Source organism: Pelobates fuscus, chromosome 3, assembly GCF_036172605.1.
Source record: "Pelobates fuscus isolate aPelFus1 chromosome 3, aPelFus1.pri, whole genome shotgun sequence".
Taxonomy (NCBI): domain Eukaryota; kingdom Metazoa; phylum Chordata; class Amphibia; order Anura; family Pelobatidae; genus Pelobates; species Pelobates fuscus.
Window position 1 is genome coordinate 397,880,184 of NC_086319.1, and position 22,455 is coordinate 397,902,638.

The following is a 22,455-nucleotide window of genomic DNA, read 5'->3' on the forward strand; positions in this document are numbered from 1 at the left end:
ACAGGAAACCACGACAGGGCAAGGTACTGGGGTGAGCTAGGGATTTAAATATCACGCGGTGGGCCGGCAGCCGCGACACCCTGTTACATCCCCCTCATCAGGCCTTTTTTAGTCGAATGTATCGCCCAGTGTCAGTCCCTTCGGGATCCATCCCTCATTCATCTTAATAAAGGTGAGGTAATCTAGACTTTTTTGACCTAAGCGACTTCTCTTCTCAGTGACAATACCTCCTGCTGCACTGAAGGTCCTTTCTGACAGGACACTTGAAGCGGGGCAGGCTAGAAGTTCTATCGCAAATTGGGATAGCTCAGGCCACAGGTCAAGCCTGCACACCCAGTAGTCAAGGATTTCATCGCTCCTCAGAGTGTTGATATCGGCAGTTAAGGCAAGGTAGTCTGCTACCTGTCAGTCGAGTCATTTTCTGAGAGTGGACCCCGAAGGGCTGTGGCAATGCGTAGGACTTAAAATGCTCTGCATGTCCTCTATCAACAACACGCCGGTAAAGCGTCCTGTCCTTGCCGGCGTGGTCGTGGGAGGAGGAGGATTACTTTCATCTCTGCCCCTGTCTAGTAGTGTGGACACCCAGTACAGGTCATTCTCCTTCAGCCTTTTTATATGAGGGTCCCTCAACAGGCACGACAGCATGAAATACCCCATTTGCACAAGGTTGGATGCCGAGCTACTCATGTCCTGTTCCTCGTCTTCAGTGATCTCACTGAAGGTATGTTCTTCCCCCCAGCCACGTACAACACCACGGGTACCAGATAGGTGACAACGAGCACCCTGGGATGCCTTTTGTGGTTTGTCTTCCTCCTCCTCCTCAAAGCCACATTCCTCCTCTGACTCCTCTTCCTCACAATCCTCTTCCAGCGTTGCCGCAGGTCCAGCAAGCGATGCTGATAAGGCTGTTTCTGGTGGTGATGGTGACCACAACTCTTCCTCTTCACGCTCATCTACGGCCTGATCCAGCACTCTTCGCAGGGCACGCTCCAGGAAGAAAACAAATGGTATGATGTCGGTGATTGTGGCACCAGATATGAGTGGTGGCACTGGGCAAGTGGGCACAGTATACGCTGTGAGCCTGACACACACGCTGGCAGACAACTAACTGCTATTCAATCTATTACAGTCAACTGACTGCTATTATATTAGAGTCAAAAAAGTTTTTTGTTTTTTTAAATGCAAGCTATTGTGACACCAGTGAGTGAGTGGTGGTACTGGGCAGGCCCTGAAACGCACACTAGTGAAAGAAACTGACTGCTATTATATTACAGTCAAAAAAGTTTAGTTTTTTTTAAATGCAAGATATTGTGACACCAGTGAGTGAGTGGTGGCACTGGGCAAGTGGGCACAGTATATGCTGTGAGCCTGACACACAGGCTGGCAGGCAGGCAACTGCAATTACATTATACAGAAAAATAAAAGCAGACTGATGTTCTAGCCCTAAAAAGGGCTTTTTGGGGTGCTGTCCTTACAACAGAGATCAGATGAGTCCTTCAGGACTGTAATGGACACTGAATACACTAGCCTAGCTATCAATTTCCCTATAAAATCAGCAGCAGCTACACTGTCCCTCATCTCACTAAGAATGCAGCTTCACAATGAATGTAAAATGGATGCTGTCCAGGAGGTGGGAGGGTCTGGGAGGGAGGGTCTGCTGCTGATTGACTGGAATGTGTCTGCTGACTGTGAGGTACAGGGTCAAAGTTTACTCAATGATGACGAATAGGGGGCGGACCGAACAGAGCATATGTTCGCCATCCGTGGCGAACGCGAACAAGCGATGTTCGCCAGGAACTATTTTTTTTTTTTGTAAATCTTTTATTGTCGAGGATTTTGTTCAGGGTAATCAATACTCATTAGATACAATGTCGTGGACACGCAGGTCCGTTGTTCGAATAGACGTATTCAGCAATTACAAGCATTATTCCATGCATCTTTAGGCAAAGTATGATATACGACGTTACAGTTGGGTTGTTGACAAGCATGTACTATGCCGAGTCACCACCGCCTGTGTTTAGGTGTGGTCTGTGTGTTGCTGGATGGCGTGTTACTACTGCCCTGTTCTGCATTGGTTGTTAGTCATGGACTCTAGTCAGGGGCTGGTTCTATGTCGTCGGGATAGCCTCCATTGTGTGTCAAGAAGTGGTTACAGTTGTATATTGAGGTCAGTGTATATGTGTTATGCATAGTTGATCAGTTTCTGTCTAGCAGTGTCATAAGCTGTTATATGTCCAGTCGTCAGTTTGTCTGATTTGTGTGGTATGTGTTTTTATGCACGAAGTCAGTCTAGAAGATATACTACTTTCTATCTATATATGTGCCGGGATCTTCCGGCTCTTCGGTCATGTAGGTAAAAGCAGTAAGAGGGGGATTGGGGTATAAGTATGTGGGAGGGTAGGGGGGGGGGACGTGGTGGAGAATAGAAGAGAGGAGTAAGGAAAAGGGAGGGGGGGATGGACGGGAGGGAGAGGGTACAATCCAGATCTCCTAACCTCGCACCTCCGCCGCCCCGAGTGGTCGGGACCCGGGCCCAGAGACCAGGCCGTCGCTCGAGACCGCCCCCCCCCTCGCCCACTATGAGCCTCAGTGTTATCCATCTAATGGCCCCTGGAGGTGTACATGAACCAGGGTGTCCAAGCCTCAGAGTGTTTGGTGGCCCTGCCGAAGAGTGATGCGTGTATCGCCTCTGCTCCCTGGATGTCTTCTACTTTGCGTATCCATTCTTCCCTTTGCGGTGTTTCTGTTTTCTTCCAGTATATGGGTATGAGCGACTTGGCCGCATTCAATAGATGTTGTAAGATCGATTTCTTATATCTGGATATTGGCAGCGGCGATATGTGGAGCAGTGCTAGTTCAGGCGTCCATTCAATCCCTTCTCCCAGGATCTCACGTATTTCCTCTCTAATCATCTCCCAATAAGGGGTGATCATGCTGCATTCCCACCATATGTGGATCGTCGTGCCCTGTTCGGTCAGGCATCTCCAGCACAGTGGTGAGGTGGATGGGTATATTTTATGGAGGATCGAGGGTGTTCTATACCAAGAGGCCAGCAGTACACTACTGTTACACCAGATATGAGTTGCACTGGTGTGACCCTGTGCCCTGGCAGGTCCTGAAAAGAACACTTGTGAAGGAAACTGACTGCTATTATATTACAGTCCAAAAAGTTTAGTTTTTTTTTAAATGCAAGCTATTGGGACACCAGTGAGTGAGTGGTGGTACTGGGCAGGCCCTGAAACGCACACGCGTGAAGGAAACTGACTGCTATTATATTACAGTCAAAAAAGTTTTTTTTTTTTTAAATGCAAGCTATTGGGACACCAGTGAGTGAGTGGTGGCACGGGGCAGGCCCTGAAATGCACACTCGTGAAGGAAACTGACTGCTATTATATTACAGTCCAAAAAGTTTTGTTTTTTTTAAATGCAAGCTATTGTGACACCAGTGAGTGAGTGGTGGCACTGGGCAGGCCCTGAAACGCACACTCGTGAAGGAAACTGACTGCTATTATATTACAGTCAAATTTCTAGTTTTTTTTTGTTCAAATGTACACTACTGTTACACCAGATATGAGTTGCACTGGTGTGACACTGTGCCCTGGCAGGCCCTGAAATGCACACGTGTGAAGGAAACTGACTGCTATTATTTCACAGTCAAACTTCTAGTTTTTTTTTTTTTTTTTTAAATGTACACTACTGTTACACCAGATATGAGTTGCACTGGTGTGACACTGTGCCCTGGCAGGCCCTGAAACGCACACTCGTGAAGGAAACTGACTGCTATTATATTACAGTCAAAAAAGTTTTTTTTTGTTAAATGCAAGCTATTGTGACACCAGATATGAGTGGTGGCACTGGGCAAGTGGGCACAGTATACGCTGTGAGCCTGACACACACGCTGGCAGACAGCTAACTGCTATTCAATCTATTACAGTCAAAATTGTATTTTTTTTTTTTTAAATGTACACTACTGTTACACCAGATATGAGTTGCACTGGTGTGACCCTGTGCCCTGGCACGTCCTGAAAAGAACACTTGTGAAGGAAACTGACTGCTATTATATTACAGTCCAAAAAGTTTAGTTTTTTTTTTTAAATGCAAGCTATTGGGACACCAGTGAGTGAGTGGTGGTACTGGGCAGGCCCTGAAACGCACACGCGTGAAGGAAACTGACTGCTATTATATTACAGTCAAAAAAGTTGTTGTTTTTTTAAATGCAAGCTATTGGGACACCAGTGAGTGAGTGGTGGCACGGGGCAGGCCCTGAAACGCACAATCATGAAGGAAACTGACTGCTATTATATTACAGTCCCCCAATTTTTTTTTTAAATGCAAGCTATTGTGACACCAGTGAGTGAGTGGTGGCACTGGGCAGGCCCTGAAACGCACACTCGTGAAGGAAACTGACTGCTATTATATTACAGTCAAAAAAGTTTAGTTTTTTTTAAATGCCAGCTATTGTGACACCAGATATGAGTGGTGGCACTGGGCAAGTGGGCACAGTATACGCTGTGAGCCTGACACACACGCTGGCAGACAACTAACTGCTATTCAATCTATTACAGTCAAAATTGTATTTTTTTTTTTTAAATGTACACTACTGTTACACCAGATATGAGTTGCACTGGTGTGACACTGTGCCCTGGCAGGCCCTGAAACACACACGCGTGAAGGAAACTGACAACTATTATATTACAGTCAAAAAAGGTTTTTTTTTTTAAATGTACACTACTGTTACACCAGATATGAGTTGCACTGGTGTGAAACTGTGCCCTGGCAGGCCCTGAAACGCACACGTGTGAAGGAAACTGACTGCTATTATATTAGAGTCAAAAAAGTTTTTTGTTTTTTTAAATGCAAGCTATTGTGACACCAGTGAGTGAGTGGTGGCACTGGGCAGGCCCTGAAACACACACTAGTGAAAGAAACTGACTGCTATTATATTACAGTCAAAAAAGTTTAGTTTTTTTTAAATGCAAGATATTGTGACACCAGTGAGTGAGTGGTGGCACTGGGCAAGTGGGCACAGTATATGCTGTGAGCCTGACACACAGGCTGGCAGGCAGGCAACTGCAATTACATTATACAGAAAAATAAAAGCAGACTGATGTTCTAGCCCTAAAAATGGCTTTTTGGGGTGCTGTCCTTACAGCAGAGATCAGATGAGTCCTTCAGGACTGTAATCGACACTGAATACACTAGCCTAGCTATCAATTTCCCTATAAAATCAGCAGCAGCTACACTGTCCCTCATCTCACTAAGAATGCAGCTTCACAATGAATGTAAAATGGATGCTGTCCAGGAGGTGGGAGGGTCTGGGAGGGAGGGTCTGCTGCTGACTGACTGGAATGTGTCTGCTGACTGTGAGGTACAGGGTCAAAGTTTACTCAATGATGACGAATAGGGGGCGGACCGAACAGAGCATATGTTCGCCATCCGTGGCGAACGCGAACAAGCGATGTTCGCCAGGAACTATTTTTTTTTTTGTAAATCTTTTATTGTCGAGGATTTTGTTCAGGGTAATCAATACTCATTAGATACAATGTCGTGGACACGCAGGTCCGTTGTTCGAATAGACGTATTCAGCAATTACAAGCATTATTCCATGCATCTTTAGGCAAAGTATGATATACGACGTTACAGTTGGGTTGTTGACAAGCATGTACTATGCCGAGTCACCACCGCCTGTGTTTAGGTGTGGTCTGTGTGTTGCTGGATGGCGTGTTACTACTGCCCTGTTCTGCATTGGTTGTTAGTCATGGACTCTAGTCAGGGGCTGGTTCTATGTCGTCGGGATAGCCTCCATTGTGTGTCAAGAAGTGGTTACAGTTGTATATTGAGGTCAGTGTATATGTGTTATGCATAGTTGATCAGTTTCTGTCTAGCAGTGTCATAAGCTGTTATATGTCCAGTCGTCAGTTTGTCTGATTTGTGTGGTATGTGTTTTTATGCACGAAGTCAGTCTAGAAGATATACTACTTTCTATCTATATATGTGCCGGGATCTTCCGGCTCTTCGGTCATGTAGGTAAAAGCAGTAAGAGGGGGATTGGGGTATAAGTATGTGGGAGGGTAGGGGGGGGGGACGTGGTGGAGAATAGAAGAGAGGAGTAAGGAAAAGGGAGGGGGGGATGGACGGGAGGGAGAGGGTACAATCCAGATCTCCTAACCTCGCACCTCTGCCGCCCCGAGTGGTCGGGACCCGGGCCCAGAGACCAGGCCGTCGCTCGAGACCGCCCCCCCCCTCGCCCACTATGAGCCTCAGTGTTATCCATCTAATGGCCCCTGGAGGTGTACATGAACCAGGGTGTCCAAGCCTCAGAGTGTTTGGTGGCACTGCCAAGGAGTGATGCGTGTATCGCCTCTGCTCCCTGGATGTCTTCTACTTTGCGTATCCATTCTTCCCTTTGCGGTGTTTCTGTTTTCTTCCAGTATATGGGTATGAGCGACTTGGCCGCATTCAATAGATGTCGTAAGATCGATTTCTTATATCTGGATATTGGCAGCGGCGATATGTGGAGCAGTGCTAGTTCAGGCGTCCATTCAATCCCTTCTCCCAGGATCTCACGTATTTCCTCTCTAATCATCTCCCAATAAGGGGTGATCATGCTGCATTCCCACCATATGTGGATCGTCGTGCCCTGTTCGGTCAGGCATCTCCAGCACAGTGGTGAGGTGGATGGGTATATTTTATGGAGGATCGAGGGTGTTCTATACCAAGAGGCCAGCAGTTTATAGTTTGTTTCCTGAAATTGTGAACTGATGGTTCTTTTATGGTGCCAAAGCAATGCTTTGTCCCATTGTTGTCGTGTGAGTGGTTTAGCTAGGAGCGTCTCCCATTTGCAATGGAACGTGTCGTGTTCAGTGAGGTGTCCAATCAGGAGATGTTGATATAGTGTGAAGATCGTTTTGTCGAGCTCAACTGCATTCATGCAGCTTTCCTCGAACCACGTGAGTTCTCGGGTTAGACGATCTCTATTGCGGAGCGTGCTATGGAAATGTTTTACTTGTAGGTATCGGAGCATTAGTTGTAAAGAGCATGGTCTGCCATTCAGTAACGAGTCCAGGGAGCGGATCTCTCCGTTTTGTAGAACCGTACGTATAGGTACATGTCCTCGTCCTTCCGAGAATGGACCAATCTGTGTGGGAATTCCTCCCCCTATTTTGCGGTTATAGGTAATAGGCAGTAATGGGCTCAGCGTTGGTGATATGTGTTTTTGTTCCCTTATAGGTCTCCAGCCACGCAGAGTCTGGGCTATTGGACCTTCCTCCGCTTCTCGTGCCAGCATGCCTGGGCCCTGTGTATCCCATATGGTGGAGTGTAGGGCTGCGCTATTCCCTTCGGCGTTCAAAGACACCCATTGTTTTTGCTCTGTTTTCGAGTGCCAGTTTAGGATACGTTGTAAGATTGTTGCCTGGTAATATTTCTTGAAGTCGGGCAGAGCGAGTCCCCCGCAATGCCTAGGCAGGCAGAGCGTTTCGTGTTTGAGCCTTGAGCGTTCCCCCTCCAGACGTATCTGAGGACCGCAGATTTTAGTGCTTTGAAGAATGAGGGTGGAATAGTGATTGGGATGGTCTGAAACGGGTAAATAAGGCGTGGTAGGACATTCATTTTGAGGACCGCTACTCGTCCGTGCCAGGAGATGTGTTGGTATGACCACCTGGCTAGGTCCGAGAGCAGCGTCTTCAACAAGGGGGTGTAGTTGTGGTGATATAGGTCTTTCGGGTCAGGTGTTATCCATATGCCCAGGTACTTCATTTTGTTGGTACACCATGTAAACGGGAACGACGTCTCCAGTGCTGTAAATTCCTCCCCTGGTGTCGTCACATTCAGCACTTCGCATTTGGAGTGGTTGAGTTTGAATCCCGAGATTAGGCTGAATTTATTGAATTCTGCCAGTAGGCATGGTAGTGTGGTTCTCGGGTTGCTAACGAAGAAGAGGAGGTCGTCCGCGTATGCGGCTACTTTGTGGATCCCCCCCTGCCAGGGGAATCCCTGCACATCCTGATTTTGGCGAATTGGTTGTAGGAGGGGCTCTAGAGTGATGACGAAGAGTAACGGGGATAGGGGACACCCCTGTCGCGTGCCATTTGATATCGGGAAGTCGGCCGTGAGTGCCCCATTGACCCTGTCTGCGGCTCTGGGATTGTTGTAGAGAGCTTTGATCCATGTGAGAAAGTTTTGCCCTATGCCCATTTCCTGTAGTGTAGCTATCATATATGGCCACTGTACCCGATCAAATGCCTTCTCGGCATCCATGGAGAGGAGGAGGAGGTGTCTCTGCGACCTCTTCGCTAGGTGTTGAATTGCGAATAGTCGCAACGTACTATCCCTCGCTTCCCGTCCTGGGATAAACCCTGTTTGGTCCACGTGAATCAGGCCCGGTAGTGGAGCTTGGAGCCTGTTAGATAGTACTTTTGTGAATAGCTTAGTATCCACATTGAGAAGGGAGATCGGGCGGTAGTTACTGCAATACATCAGGTCCTTGCCAGGTTTAGGTAGGACTGCTATCGTTGCTGCTAGGGATTCGGCTCCAAATGTTTTTCCTTCTGTAATCGCATTGACGGCTTTAGTTAACCAAGGTAATAGTAGCGTTGTGTAGGTTTTATAGTATGGCGTGGAGAATCCGTCCGGTCCCGGTGCCTTCCCCGTTTTTGTCCGTTTCAGTGCTGCCGCTAATTCCTCTTCTGTAATCAGTTCATCTAGGCGGTTGCTGTTTCTTCTTGCAACTTTTGTAGCCCTGAATTGCGCAAGTATGTCTGGGTCCTGGCGTCAATGATGTCCCTGTCGTCCATGTGATTCTGGGTCCGTAGATTATATAGCTTATGGTAGTACGTCCTGAATTCTTCAGCTATTTCCGTTGGGTGGATTGAAGTGGTGCCCGAGGTTAATCGCAGTTTGCGGACCTGGGCTCGGGGGGTGTTGTCCCTGAGCAGTCTCGCGAGGTATCTCCCTCCTTTGTGGGCGTGGGTGTAGAAAAACCCTTTGGATCGTTGAATAGAGCGTAGGTATCGCTTCGTTAGAAGGTCTTTGAGTTGTCGTCTGGCTTGTATCAGTTCCCTGTATGTGGTCACCAGTTGGGATCTTTTGTGCTGGGCTTCCAGGGTGGCGATTTGTCTGTAAAGATCAGCCATTTCTCTTTGTGCGTCTTTTTTCTTTTGGGATGCAATACGAATGAGCGAGCCTCGGATTACACACTTATGCGCTTCCCATATCGAGATTGGGGATATGGTCGCCGCTCCGTTGTCTTGGAAGTAATTGACCAGGTCCTGCGAGATCTGTTCCTTTGTGCCTGGGTCCTGGAGCAGTGCGTCATTAAGCCTCCAGGTCCATCGAGTGGGCCAAAAGAGTGGGGATTCAAGCGTGACCCTGACCGCCCCATGGTCCGACCATGTAGCCGGCTCAATATCGGTGGATAGAAGGTGTGGGAGCCCGATTTGTCTGGTGAATACATAGTCGATCCGGGAGTATCGACCGTGTAACGCCGAGTAATGGGTGTAATCTTTTGTGTCGGGGTGCAGGGCCCTCCAGCAGTCCACCAAGTCCATGTCGCTCAGCGACTGTTTAATTTGGCGAATGTTGCGTTGTGGAATACAGCTATGACCCGTTGAGGAGTCCAAAATTGGATCCATGGGTACGTTGAAGTCTCCCCCAAGTATTAGGGCGCCCTACGCGAAATCTTGTAGTTTAGTTAATGTGTTTCTAAGAAATTGGGCTTGTTTTCTATTTGGTACGTATATGGAAGCGAAGGTGTACATTTTGCTCAGTATGTGTCCTTTCAGGAACAGATATCTACCTTGGGGGTCGTTTATGACAGCCAGCTCTTGGAACTCCAATTTTGCTGCCAAGAGGATGGCTACTCCGGCTTTGCGTTGTATCGGGTGGTTACAAAGATAGGTCTTCGGGTACGTTTTATTCTGGAGTTTCGGGACAGCGTCTGCCCGAAAGTGTGTTTCTTGGAGTAGTGCTACTGAAATATGTTTCTTCCTCAGATCACGCAGTAGGTGGGCTCTGCACTCCGGGATGTTGAGTCCCCTGCAATTGAGTGTGAGGATGGTGATGGGGTCTGGTTGATATACCATGGTCACCTTTGTCACAGGGGCCGTCCCTCAGACGACTTGTCAAGAGCTCTTCTCTCCCACTCCCCGGTACGGCCCCAGCGATGGCCCAGTCCCCCGCCCTAGCCCGGCAGGCAGCGGCGGGAACTCAAGGCGGGTTGGCCCCAGGAGCTCCGGGATGCGACTACGAGCGTATAGGGGTTGGGAAGGGTGGGTGTAGGTTTAGGTGTTGAGGGGGGTTGAGGTAGGTAGGAAAGGTGGGTTAGGAGAAGTAGATAAAGAGTAGTGCCCTTGGGTGAGGGCGTCACCACTGGGGTGGAGAGTGGTCCCCTAGTCGTGTTCTACCCTCTGATAGGGGTACCTGAGAGGGGTTCCCGTGCAACGATGGAGTACTCTAGGGGTCTGTCTCAGTTACCAGACTGGGATGCAGTGAGTTCCACCGTCCAATACAGTGCGCGGGTATGGGTTGAGGTACGTAGCCTAGGCACCTATCGAGGGATTGTCGTCTAGGTCTGTGTGTGGGTCGTGTCCGGTCTCCGCCTTGCCCGTGAGTGCATAAGGATTGCAAGTTTATTAGCATTCCATAGTTAATTAATATAGGTTAACATTGAATAGCACGGCATAACAAGCCGCATATAAAACAAGAACAATAAACAATAAACATTCGCCCAATAACCCCTTTCCTCTCTTCCCTGGCCCCCCCGCCTCCGTCACATTTGTATTCGTAACTGTATCTGTATATGAGGCCCAATGTATTAGTTTGCGGCTTGGGTCTTACTGAACCCTGTATTGTGTCGGGTAGGAATTTCGCTGGTCAGGAATTTCGAGAGAAGGGCGCATCCCGAGTCCAGTCAGCTGTATCAGCCACTGGTCCAGCAGCGGGTGGAGGGCTGGGTGTGCGCGTGGGCATAAGCGTATGTATGAGTGCTAGCGCCCCCTCCCCCCCAGCGCATAGCGGGTGGGGGAGGGGGGGCACGGTATGTGGGTGTGTGTACAGATGTGTGTAGTTGTGTGAGCGTATAAATGTGCGTCTGCTTGTGTCCTAGTCCCATATGCTATGCGTGGATGAGTTGGATATCCCCCAGTGCGCCCCATCCCTCACCCTGCCCCCCCCAACAGTCACCGGTACAGCCCAGGTCCCCCAATCCTCGGAATCTGGGTGCTTATGGCTATGCGTATGTTCAGATACGGGCCTTCCCAGTACCCTTCCAGTGTTCTGGGCCGGTGGGGCACCAGCGGATTGGCCGGAGCCAGTGTGCTAACAAGAGTATTTACTCCGTGGTTGTGTGTGTGCGGGTTGGTGTGTGTGTCCATGTCCTGGGTGTTTGTGTGCGGATGGTGTGTGAGCCTACCCCCGGTTCCAACCCCCCCTCCTATAGCCGCCATGCACCTCCAATCCCCCAGTCCGTGCAACCCGATTACTAGCGTTCATAGGTGCAGTCTATTGCCAGCTGCCCCTTTAATCCTGGGCTATATCGGTGAACAGCCTGGGTAGTATTCCGTCCGGTCTAACGTGGGATCGGATGCTTCAGAGCTATGGCCTAAGCTGCAGATGCGTCCCGCTAATCCCCTCTACCCCCCATAGTCCCCCCCAACCCACGAGATACATTTAGCGGGCTGCTTCTTTTCTCGTGGCAGATTGAGGCGTTAGTGTTCCGCATAGAGTTCATGAGGGAAGAGTCCCCTGTCGGGTGCTAGTTCCTGTTAGGATGCGGTGAAGTCTCCATCTATCTATCCCCCACCCTCCCAAGGCGTTCCATGGTGGCCCACCCGTCCCGTAGCCCCGGGGTGTGGTGAGGCCTTCCGGGTTAGTGAGGGTTATAATTGCTGCCGGTGCTCCGGGTCAGCTGGGGCATCCCCAAGGTGGTCAGGCTCAACGTGACGGTGGTTGTGCTGTCTCCGCCGGGTTTCCCCGGGGTTGGCATGTTGGTGGAATAAGTGCCACGTCCCTTCATGCGGTGGGGGTGGAGGCACAACTTTTCACCCGTATGCCAGTGGGCAGGGAATTGGGGATCTGTGTGTGAGCAAATTACTGTCAATATTTCTCCCTTTGCCCCCCTCCCCAAAGTGTCCCAATTATTCCCACCCACAAAATAATCTTGGTGAAGGTGGGGACTGTCTGGGCCTGTGGGAGCTGTGGGTGTAACTGAGTGGGGTAGGCAAGGGTTCCAGGCCGAGAGGGGCACTGTCTGAGCGGGTAGGGGATGCAGGCGTACTTACTCCGCATGGTTGCCCCAATCAGGGCGGCGTCTCGGTGGGGGTCCCAGAGGGGAGCCCCCTCTGCATCTTCGAGGTATCCGTTGCGGTCTAGGTCTCTGGCCTGGCAGGTCCAGTATCCAGTTTGTGATAGGTATGGCCGGCAGGTTCAGCTCTTCCAGGAGGCGCGGGATTTCATCTGGGCCTTTGGCGGTGGTCCAGCCATCCCGTTGGCGGACTTGAAGGGCAAATGGGAATCCCCACTTGTAAGGGATGTTGCGTTCTCGGAGGAGGGTCGTGACCGGGCGGAGTGCCTGTCTTGCATCCAGAGTCATGGGGGAGAGGTCGTTGTATAAAGAGACCTGGGCACCCATGTAAGGCCACGTGGGTTTTGTTCTGGCCTTGCGCATAATTGCCTCTTTGAGTGGGAATGAGTGAAGGCAGCATATTAAGTCTCGAGGTCCGTCTTCTGGCGTGCGTGGTCGCAGGGCCCAGTGGGCTCTATCGAATTTGTAGCGTGGAGGGGCCTCAGCTTGCAGAATGCTGTTGAATAAGCAGAGAGCAGCTCTTTGGCCTTTTCCTCCCCATCTGACTCAGGGACCCCACGGACCCTAATATTGCCGCGTCTCCCCCTGTTGTCCATGTCTTCCACAGCGCGCCTCATGGTGAGTAAAAGCTCTCCTTGTCGAGAGATTGCCGTGTCAGTTGCTGTGAGACTGTCCGTTTGTGTTTCAAGGGAGGCTTCCAGGGACTGGATGCGGCCCGCATGGGCTCCAACCTCGGTACGGATTCCTGCGATTTCTGCCCTTAGAGCATCTTGAATCGCGGTGGTATGTGAGAGCAAGTCGGCTTTAGTTGCCATAGATGCCGCTATCAGGCATAGTTCTTCTGCTATTCGATCTAAGGCTGACGGTTCAGTTGAGGTCGTCGAGGCCGGTGATGGCGGTGCGGGACTTGTCGGCTCGGCCTCGTTGTCCGGTCCCCTTTGGGAGTGTATGAAGCCGTCCATCGGTCCCTGTTGGGGTTTCGAGGGTGCCCCCCTCGGGGTCTGGGGGTGATCCGAGCCGCGATTACAGCCCATTTGGTGGCTTCTGCTTATTGTGGGATGCTTTACAAGGGCTTGGTGGAGCGGAGCACTATTCGCCAGCAAACCGTTCGGGACATCACTAATTTTTTATATTAATATAAATTTCAAAAAATCTAAATATACTTTATATATATATATATATATATATATATATATATATATATATATATATATATATATATATATATATATATAAAATTAAAGGAACACTATAGTCACCTAAATTACTTTAGCTAAATAAAGCAATTTTAGTTTATAGATCATTCCCCTGCAATTTCACTGCTCAATTCACTGTCATTTAGGAGTTAAATCACTTTGTTTCTGTTTATGCAGCCCTAGCCACACCTCCCCTGGCTATGATTGACAGAGCCTGCATTGAAAAAAAACTGGTTTCACTTTCAAACAGATGTAATTTACCTTAAATAATTGTATCTCAATCTCTAAATTGAACTTTAATCACATACAGGAGGCTCTTGCAGAGTATAGCAAGCTATTAACATAGCAGGGGATGAGAAAATCTTAATTAAACAGAACTTGCAATAAGGAAAGCCCAAATAGGGCTCTCTTTACAGGAAGTGTTTATGGAAGGCTGTGCAAGTCACATGCAGGGAGGTGTGACTAGGGTTCATAAACAAAGGGATTTAACTCCTAAATGGCAGAGGATTGAGCAGTGAGGCTGCAGGGGCATGTTCTATACACCAAAACTGCTTCATTAAGCTAAAGTTGTTCAGGTGACTATAGTGTCCCTTTAAAAATAATACAAAATATACATATGTCCATATAAATAATTACATAAATAATTTCATAAATATACACATAGACTTCAAATATCTAAATATGTACATATATTTAAATTATAATATTTTTACATACTTATGTAATTTTATTGATTGCAATTTGGGGGACCTGCCTGACAACCCAGTCTGAAAATCCAGAGAATTTAATTTGCTAGACTATATTTAACCCTGTAACTTTCTATGACACCCTAAAATCTGTACATTGTGGGTACTGTTTTACTCGGTAGACTTCGCTGAACACAAATATTAGTGTTTCAAAATAGTAAAACATATCACAGTGATGATATTGTAAGTGAAAGGGAAGTTTTTTTGCATTTTTGACACACAAACTGCACTTTCACTGTTGACATCATTGTTTTAACATGTTTTGAAACACTAATATTTGTATTCAGTGAAGTCTCCCGAGTATAACAGTACCCCCTATGTACAGGTTTTATAGTATTTTTGAAAGTTACAGAGTCAAATATAAGGCCGTTTTTTCACATTGAAATTTGCCAGTTTGGCTATGTTGCCTTTGAGAGCGTACATTTGAACTATTTTCTGGGTACTTTGCTTCAGTCCTTTGAATATGTTAGATACATTTCTTTTTATTTCTCCCTATTTTCTTGAACATTCAAACACAGCTTAGGTTCTAATCCCAGTCAGGTTAGATAATACATTTAGAAAGTACAAATTCAAATTTTTACCCTGATTGACCAGTGTCCTAAAGAGACCTATTACAACAACTTCAGAATTATGTAACCCTGCATAGAATATGATATCATTATTTATAAAAAAAAAATGGATGGACTATTCAGTAAACAGTTAATTACTTATACTTACATAAAAATAAGTATATTATTGATATGATAATTATGTTAATACGTTTTACTATAAATTATGATATTAAAAATAATAATAAGGGTAACCAGTCATATTTTAGCAGTTAGTTGTTATATTAGAAGAGAATAAATGACTACAACAACTATAGATACAACTCAATATTTAGCACAATAATCTACTGCAGGTGATATGTGATGTTCACACAGATAAACTTTTATTTTAATATATTACGATTCATATATTTTCTAGAAAAAATATATAGTTGTTTTACTCTTAACTTTCATTGTTTAAATAAATCTTGCTTTCTTAAGTATCTTTCCTAGCTAATAAAAAAAATGAAATGACATAAATCTCTATAAAATGTGCATTTCATTTTGTAATGACTTGGGCAATAGAAACTAATTGTAATAAAAATATATTAAATTACTTATCCTTTACAGATCAGCCACTTTTCCACCAGCTCTCTCCTCAGTGATCGGACACAGTTCAACTCCTTTTTCAGGACAGTTCCCAGTGATACTTTCCAATCGCAAGGACTGGCTCAGCTACTGCTATATTTTGGATGGACTTGGGTGGGATTGGTAGCTATTGACAATGATTATGGACAACAAGCAATCCAACTGATCAAAAAAGAAATCATAAAGGCTGGAGCATGTGTGGCCTTCACTGAGAACATATTGATAAGCAGGCAAGACCGCAATGCTCCACATATTGCACGGGTTATCAAAGAGTCAACAGCAAAGGTGGTAGTTTTCTTTACTACTGATGTGGACCTGATCCACATTCTAGAGGAAATGTTGAAGCAGAATGTATCAGGAAAGATATGGGTAGCCAGTGAGGCCTGGGCTACCTCTCCATTTCTGTCAGTGGAGAAATATTTTGCACTTCTCTCTGGAACAGTTGGCTTTGCTCTTTACAGAGGAACCATAGCTGGCTTTAAATACTTTCTGAATGGGATTCATCCCTCTATGTCTCTGGGAGCAGAATGGGTAAAAATATTCTGGGAGCAGGCTTTCGGTTGCAAATTCCTGGTTGATAAAAACCTCACAGTCTCTAATGAATCCTCAATAAAAGAATGTACAGGATCAGAAAACCTAGAAAATCTCCAGAATGATTACAATGATGTATCTAACTTGAGGGTGACCTTCAATATTTACATAGCAGTCCATGTTATTGCTAAAGCTCTGCATGATCTCAGCATGTGCACTAAAGGGAAAGGTCCGTTTGCTAATGGAACATGTGCGGATGTTTGGAAATTCAAGCCTTGGCAGGTACTGAGCTTTTCATGTAAGCAAAAATGAAACAGTTTTAACAAGGATAACACATTTTAACACATACTTATTTCCGTAAATGTAAAGACTTGGCCTGCAGTTTTTGGGAGGGGCATGTTAACCTACTTAAACCCCCTACTCACCTTCCTCCATCCCGCACGTATATTAACGATTCGCATGTCACTATTTCCGGTCGCCATCTGCTTCCCTCGTGTTTCTCCTTACCTGGCCTGCCGTTTTTCGATTTATCCACGGTCATTTCTGGGCTCTGCTCCGGTTGGCTGTCTCTCCAGTCAGACTCTCCTGTTGGCGTGAGTTTTCCTGCCTCCGTTCGGGAGTTTTTCTTTCCCCTAGTTTACTGCGTGGTTTGCATGTTCTGGGTTTTAGTGGTTTTCTGATGTGTTTTACGACTGGCCCGCCGTTTCGCCAGGCTCTGGGTTTTCTGCACGAATGCACCTCAGGACTCTTGCGAATTCCCCCTGGTGTTTCTGGACGGGGGCTGGATCCTGTCTACCTCCGGATGCCTGTGGCTGTCTCATGGCATATTCCTAAACAGTGGTGGTGTTGTCAGCGGGTCCAGCTTGCCTAGCCGTGGAGGTGATCCAAATGTATCTATACATTACATGGACACTGCTTGCATGTGGCCTGAGGGGGTGGGTAGGGGGAGAATCGCTTAATTCGTATCCTTAATGTTTTTAAAGATCTTGCACAATGAGCGATATTTCAGAACTCTGCTCTTTGTCCAAAGCTGGGGAACATTTGAGTATATATATTAGTTAGGGCTGCCTAGCCACTTACTGTCTAATCTTAGTTAATTTAACTGTATTGGGTTTAATGAATGTTTTTTGTTTTTTTTTAAATGCCATTTCATTTTCTGCTGACACCTGAGTGAATTTGTGTTCTTAAAGCATGCCCATGGGGGTCACTTAATCAATCAGCAACCTCCAGAAACCCTCTCTAATTGCACGTTTGTAATTATACGGGTGGGGTTACTATAATTTAGATGAGAACATATGTGGGGTCACTTAACTAAATATAGAATTTAGTGGATCTATAATCAAATATATAAAAAAAAATTGCTGTTAACCACCTCACTGCCTGCAGTGCTATCCCATGTACCCATCTACACTAACTACCAGTACGTGCGTCCATGTGGCCGGCCCACATACCATTTTTTTTGCACTGATAGATGGGGTGTGTCATTGCTTTCTATGGCATTCTCCCCATAAAAGAAAAAAGGACGGTGTATCTCATTCTAGTTTTGCTGTGTCAGTACGCGGTCTAAGCTACGTAGTTGCTACTCACGTGTGGTTTCGGTCCCGTCGCAGAGTCTGTCCCGTGTTTTGGCTTTGGGTTTTTCATTTCCCTACTTGGCTGGGCCACGTCTGCCCGCCATACTTGTGCTACGTTATTTTCCAGAAGGACCGTTTGGGTTTTGTTTCCAAGCGCACGACCTAGCCCTTTCTGAGCCCCATGGGCCATACACACGTATGCACATTCTTCTTTCTCCCTTTCCTATTTTTAAGTACTCCATACACCCTAACCATCTTGTACTCCGACGGGCTCACTCTGCCCTCGAGTTACGGTTGACCCTATGAGATTCTTCCTCGTACACCACCCCCTCTTTTTTCATTCACACAGTACTTCCCCTCTCTCACTCTTCACCCTCCCCTCTTAGTTAACTGTTGCTGGCTGTCAGGGTCCTAGGTGTCCACTGGCTTCTTCGCCTAGGTTAGTGGTCTCGTGAGGCCAACACCCATCCTCAAACTTGGAGGTACTACGCCCCTCGGGCCAACTCATAGTTAGTCGCCTGTCACTGTGGCATAGAGAGGGCCTCACCTGTCACTCCCATTCTATCTTATGTTTAACTGTCACCGAGAGGCCGACACCCTGCCACAACGTTTAGTGGCCAAGTTATCCCTTTCGGCTACGAGTCGGCTTATTTCACCCCCCCCTGGCAGTCTTCCGGTCAGCTGTCGTCTATGGGGCGGTTTCGGATGGCAGTTTAGGGTAACTGGCATCTGTCGCTTTGGCTGGATCTAAACCGGACTTTCTGCACCTTTTTTTTTTCGGACGATCAGTCCCGTGCCTCCTCTACGCTTTCTGATGTGGCTCTGCCTACGGCCTCTCCCGTAGCCACTACCATTCCCAGAGTTTCGGGGCCTGATCGCGGGCTGCCAGCCTTGTAAGCTCGTGGTCGACATCTTTCACGTCTAGCTGTTGTCTTTCTAGCACTCGCAGTGCATGTGTTAGGATCTTCTTCCCCTTCAAGGTTCCTGTCTCACATATAATGTTACTGTCTCTGTTGATATGTTATCTGCGATTGGTTTTCACTTTTTTTTTGCCACCTCTTACTTGCATCAACTCTACATATCCAGTCTACAACTTTACATGTTGTACAGGTTTCTATTCACATGCAGTTTCATGTCCTCATGCCAGTTTATCACCATTCTCAAGGCGTCTCAGGTTCTGTGAATTTTCAATTTCCAGATTTCCCATCAACATCCAAGTATTTTAATCACTATCAGACCTATTTAATGCCTGTCATCACGAACCGGGCATCAACCTTCAATGTAGGGCGATAACTGCTTGATCCAAGGATAAATCCGACTGCCATTCTGGGGTCAAGAAGGATTTTTTCCCTAGCTTTTTGCAAATTGGAAAGTGGTTCAAACTGGGTTTTTCGCCTTCTTTTGGATCAACCGTTTAATCACAAATGTGAGGTAGGCCGGAATTGGGGGATGCTAGTCTCTTTTCTTTTTTTGGGGGGGCAGGTAACTATGTAGTCTAGTTGTCGAGCCGCCATTCCTGCTTTCACAGTTTTTTGTGGTCCCATATATTTTCCACAGTCACCACGTCATCTTGCAGCATTTTCTCAGGAAATCTCACCAATTCATGCAGTCTATTGATTACCTTCTCTACCCCACACTTAGTCCACACTAGATGGCCAACATGGTTAATATACCTTACTTCCCCTTGCACTAGTCAGAGTGCCGTTTAAAGTGCCGGGCACCTATTTACTCGCTCGGCTTTTACCGTTCAGCTAGGCAATTAAGGTTTTGTTGATTGTTTTAAACAGGTATCTAGTGTTTGCCCTTTTTTATTACAGGCCTACACCTACGTCAGTTCCGGCACACCACAACCGACTTATTCCCCCCTTTTATTTCCCTTACGGCCTTATTTGCCCCTCACACAAATGTAAAGGCTTGTAAAGGGGCGCCGGCAGCAGCTTTACAGAGAGACATAAAAAACAGGATGCAAGAGTATACTGAGAACAGACAGCAGCTGTAATAGCCTGCTCTATTGGGTGGGTCCCCTCTCAGATCTCAAGCTGGTTTTAGCTCATTTTGTGCCATTACAGAGAGAACATATCTGAAGCATATCAGATTGGTCCCACACATACAGGCAGTCCAGATCTGAAATGCCAGCAAGTTCCCTCTGCACGAGAGACACAGCAACCCCAGACATTTTTTTCAGCCTTGTTAGGCATCATCAGTGAGTCATAGCTGATATCTCTCTAGGCACCATGAGCAAGGGGTTCACGTCTGAATTACCCTTTAAATTTATGGAGAGCAAAAAAACGGGGCTCAAGAGTATACTAAGAACGGACAGCAGCTGAAATAACCTGCCCATTGGTGGGTCCCCGCTCAGATCTCAAGCTGGTTTTAGCTCATCTTGTGCCATTACAGAGAAAACATCTCTGAAACATATCAGACTGGTCCCACCCATACGGGCAGTCCAGATCCGAAATGCCAACAAGTTCCTTGCGTAGAGGGATATTGGCTATACCTCACTGATGATGCCTAACAAGGTTGAAACGATCATCTGGAGTTGCTGTATCTCTCGTGCAGAGACAGTTGGCCTGTATTTTGGATATAATCAGTCTGAGATGCATGGCCTGATTCTCTCTGTAATGGCACAAGATGAGCTAAAACCAGCTTGCAAACTGAATGGGGACCCACCGAAGGGCAGGCTAATTTAGCTGTTTTCGGTTCTCAGCACTCTCCAGCAACTTGTTTTTTGCTCTTACAGAGAGACATAGAGAGCCAATATGACATTAAGGTAAGATAGCGTTTTGTGTGATAGTGTGTGTTTTAAGAATGTTAGCCTGCTTTAACTAGTATTGTTGTATCTGTGTGTGTGTTTGCTTGGATCAATGTGTGTGTGTGTCTGCATGGGTCAGTGTGCATGTGTGCCAGTCTGCATCAGTTAGTGTGTGTGTGTGTCTGCCTGGGTCAGTGTGTGTGTGTGTCTGCTTGAGTCAGTGTGTGTCTGCTTGGATCAATGTGTGTGTCTGCTTGGATCAATGTGTGTGTGTCTGCATGGGTCAGTGTGTATGTGTGCCAGTCGGCATCTGACAGTGTGTGTGTGTGTGGGTGTGTCTGCTTGGGCTAATGTGTGTGTGTCTGCATGGGTCAGTGTGTCTGTGTGTGTGTCTGCTTGGATCAGTGTGTGTCTGCTTTAGTCACTGTGTGTGTGTGTGTCTGCTTGGGTCAGTGTGTATCTGCTTGGGTCAGTGTGTGTATGTGTGACAGTCTGCATCAGTTATATGTGTGTGTGTGTGTGTGTGCTTGGCCTAGTGTGTGTATGTGTGTCTGCTTGGGACAGTGTGTATTTCAGTCTACATGAGTAATTTTATCTCTGCACGTGTCTCTGCACATATGATATACACTTTGAAAAAGGCTGATCCAGGTTGAAACGTGTTAGTGTTTGTGGACTTTTATTTACCTTTTTTAGCTTATTCAATTGCTGTTTCCTGTTTGTTTTCATACAAGTAAAGTTTATTTCACTTTTACTACATTGGATATCCTCATATTGTATGCGGTACCAGGAAGGAGACTTCATAGAAGGGAAGCTCACAGCCTGAATAAGCTATTTATTCAACTGCCATCATAGCCAGAACCTGCTTGTTGTGGCTCTGGAGAGTGTGAGTGACCTATTACCTCTTGAATAGATCTATATTTGCTGATATACAGTAATATGCTATGATTTCTTTTATATTGTTTGTTCAGAAAGGTCAGGAGGCTCTACACTCATACTAATAAGTAAATATTTCTATGTACTGTTGTTTATTTTTGCACCCCCCGTTATTCATTACTTCTATAATTTCATATGCCAACTGATTAAACTGATGAAATGATATCAGTAAAATGTATTTTTTAATACTTGCAGTAGTAAACGTAGTAAATGTACCTGGCTTCTGTTTTCTCTGAACAGCTTTTACATTATATGAAGAGAGTTCATCTTAGGATGAGCAGTGGGAGGGAATTGTTCTTCAATGAGAATGGAGATCCCCCAGCCTTGTATGATATTGTAAATTGGCAGCTCAGTCCTGATGGAAGAATCAGACAGGTCACCGTGGGCAGTTATGATACCGCAGCGGACAGCGGAAATGCTTTTACTATTGACACAAATGCTGTTCAGTGGGGCAATGGTGAAAAACAGGTGATATAGCAAAGACATTAAGAATGTGTGGCAAATATGTGAAATGTACACGTTTTATTTTTTCCTTTGACTTGATTTAAATCCCAAACTTTATAGATGGTAATGGATTGTCAACTGTGCAATTATTTCCCATAATGAACAAGAAATAATTCACAGATCTCCGTTCTCCAAGCAGAATTGGGACATACATGAAATGAATACTTCTGAGTTTAGTGGGCGCTGCACTGCTGACCAACACCTGCAGCCATTTGAGTTGCAGCAGATGAAATCGATGCTGCTCAGGAATAAACTCCTACTAATTTTAGGCAGCTGTCCTTACAGCATGTGCCTAGCACACTATAGGCTACATATTACACCTATGTGCCTAGCATTCTAAACCAGACTACACACTAACCCTCTACAATATCTACTGAACACTAAACATTAACCACTAACTCTACAACATCTACTGAACATTAAACATTAACCCCTACATCACCCTAAAACATAACATTAAACATTAACCCCTACATCACCCTAAAATGCAACACTAAGCATTAACCCTTACACTACACAATACATTAAGCATTGTCTACTACAATGTATTTATTTATTTATAAAATACGTTACCAGGGTAGATAGAACAAACAAGAGGCTGTGTGCACACCAAGGTGCTACTGGTATTTATTTGAAGGACAGAATATCACAAACGTTTCCTTGTAAATATTTTACCAGGAAAGATACATTGAGATTTCTCTCATTTTCAAGTATGTCCTGGGTCCACAAAACATTGCATTGAT

General features: G+C 46.2%; 1 protein-coding gene across 1 annotated transcript in view; it reads left to right on the forward strand.

Annotated features, from left to right (window-relative positions):
- Positions 1 to 22,455, forward strand: part of LOC134601896 (extracellular calcium-sensing receptor-like) — a 75,277-nt gene that overhangs the window by 49,108 nt on the left and 3,714 nt on the right. Inside the window, exons 2-3 of the mRNA XM_063446400.1 lie at positions 15,401 to 16,231; positions 21,449 to 21,676. Coding sequence (XP_063302470.1) covers positions 15,401 to 16,231; positions 21,449 to 21,676 — 1,059 coding nt within the window. The remainder of the gene's footprint in view (positions 1 to 15,400; positions 16,232 to 21,448; positions 21,677 to 22,455) is intronic.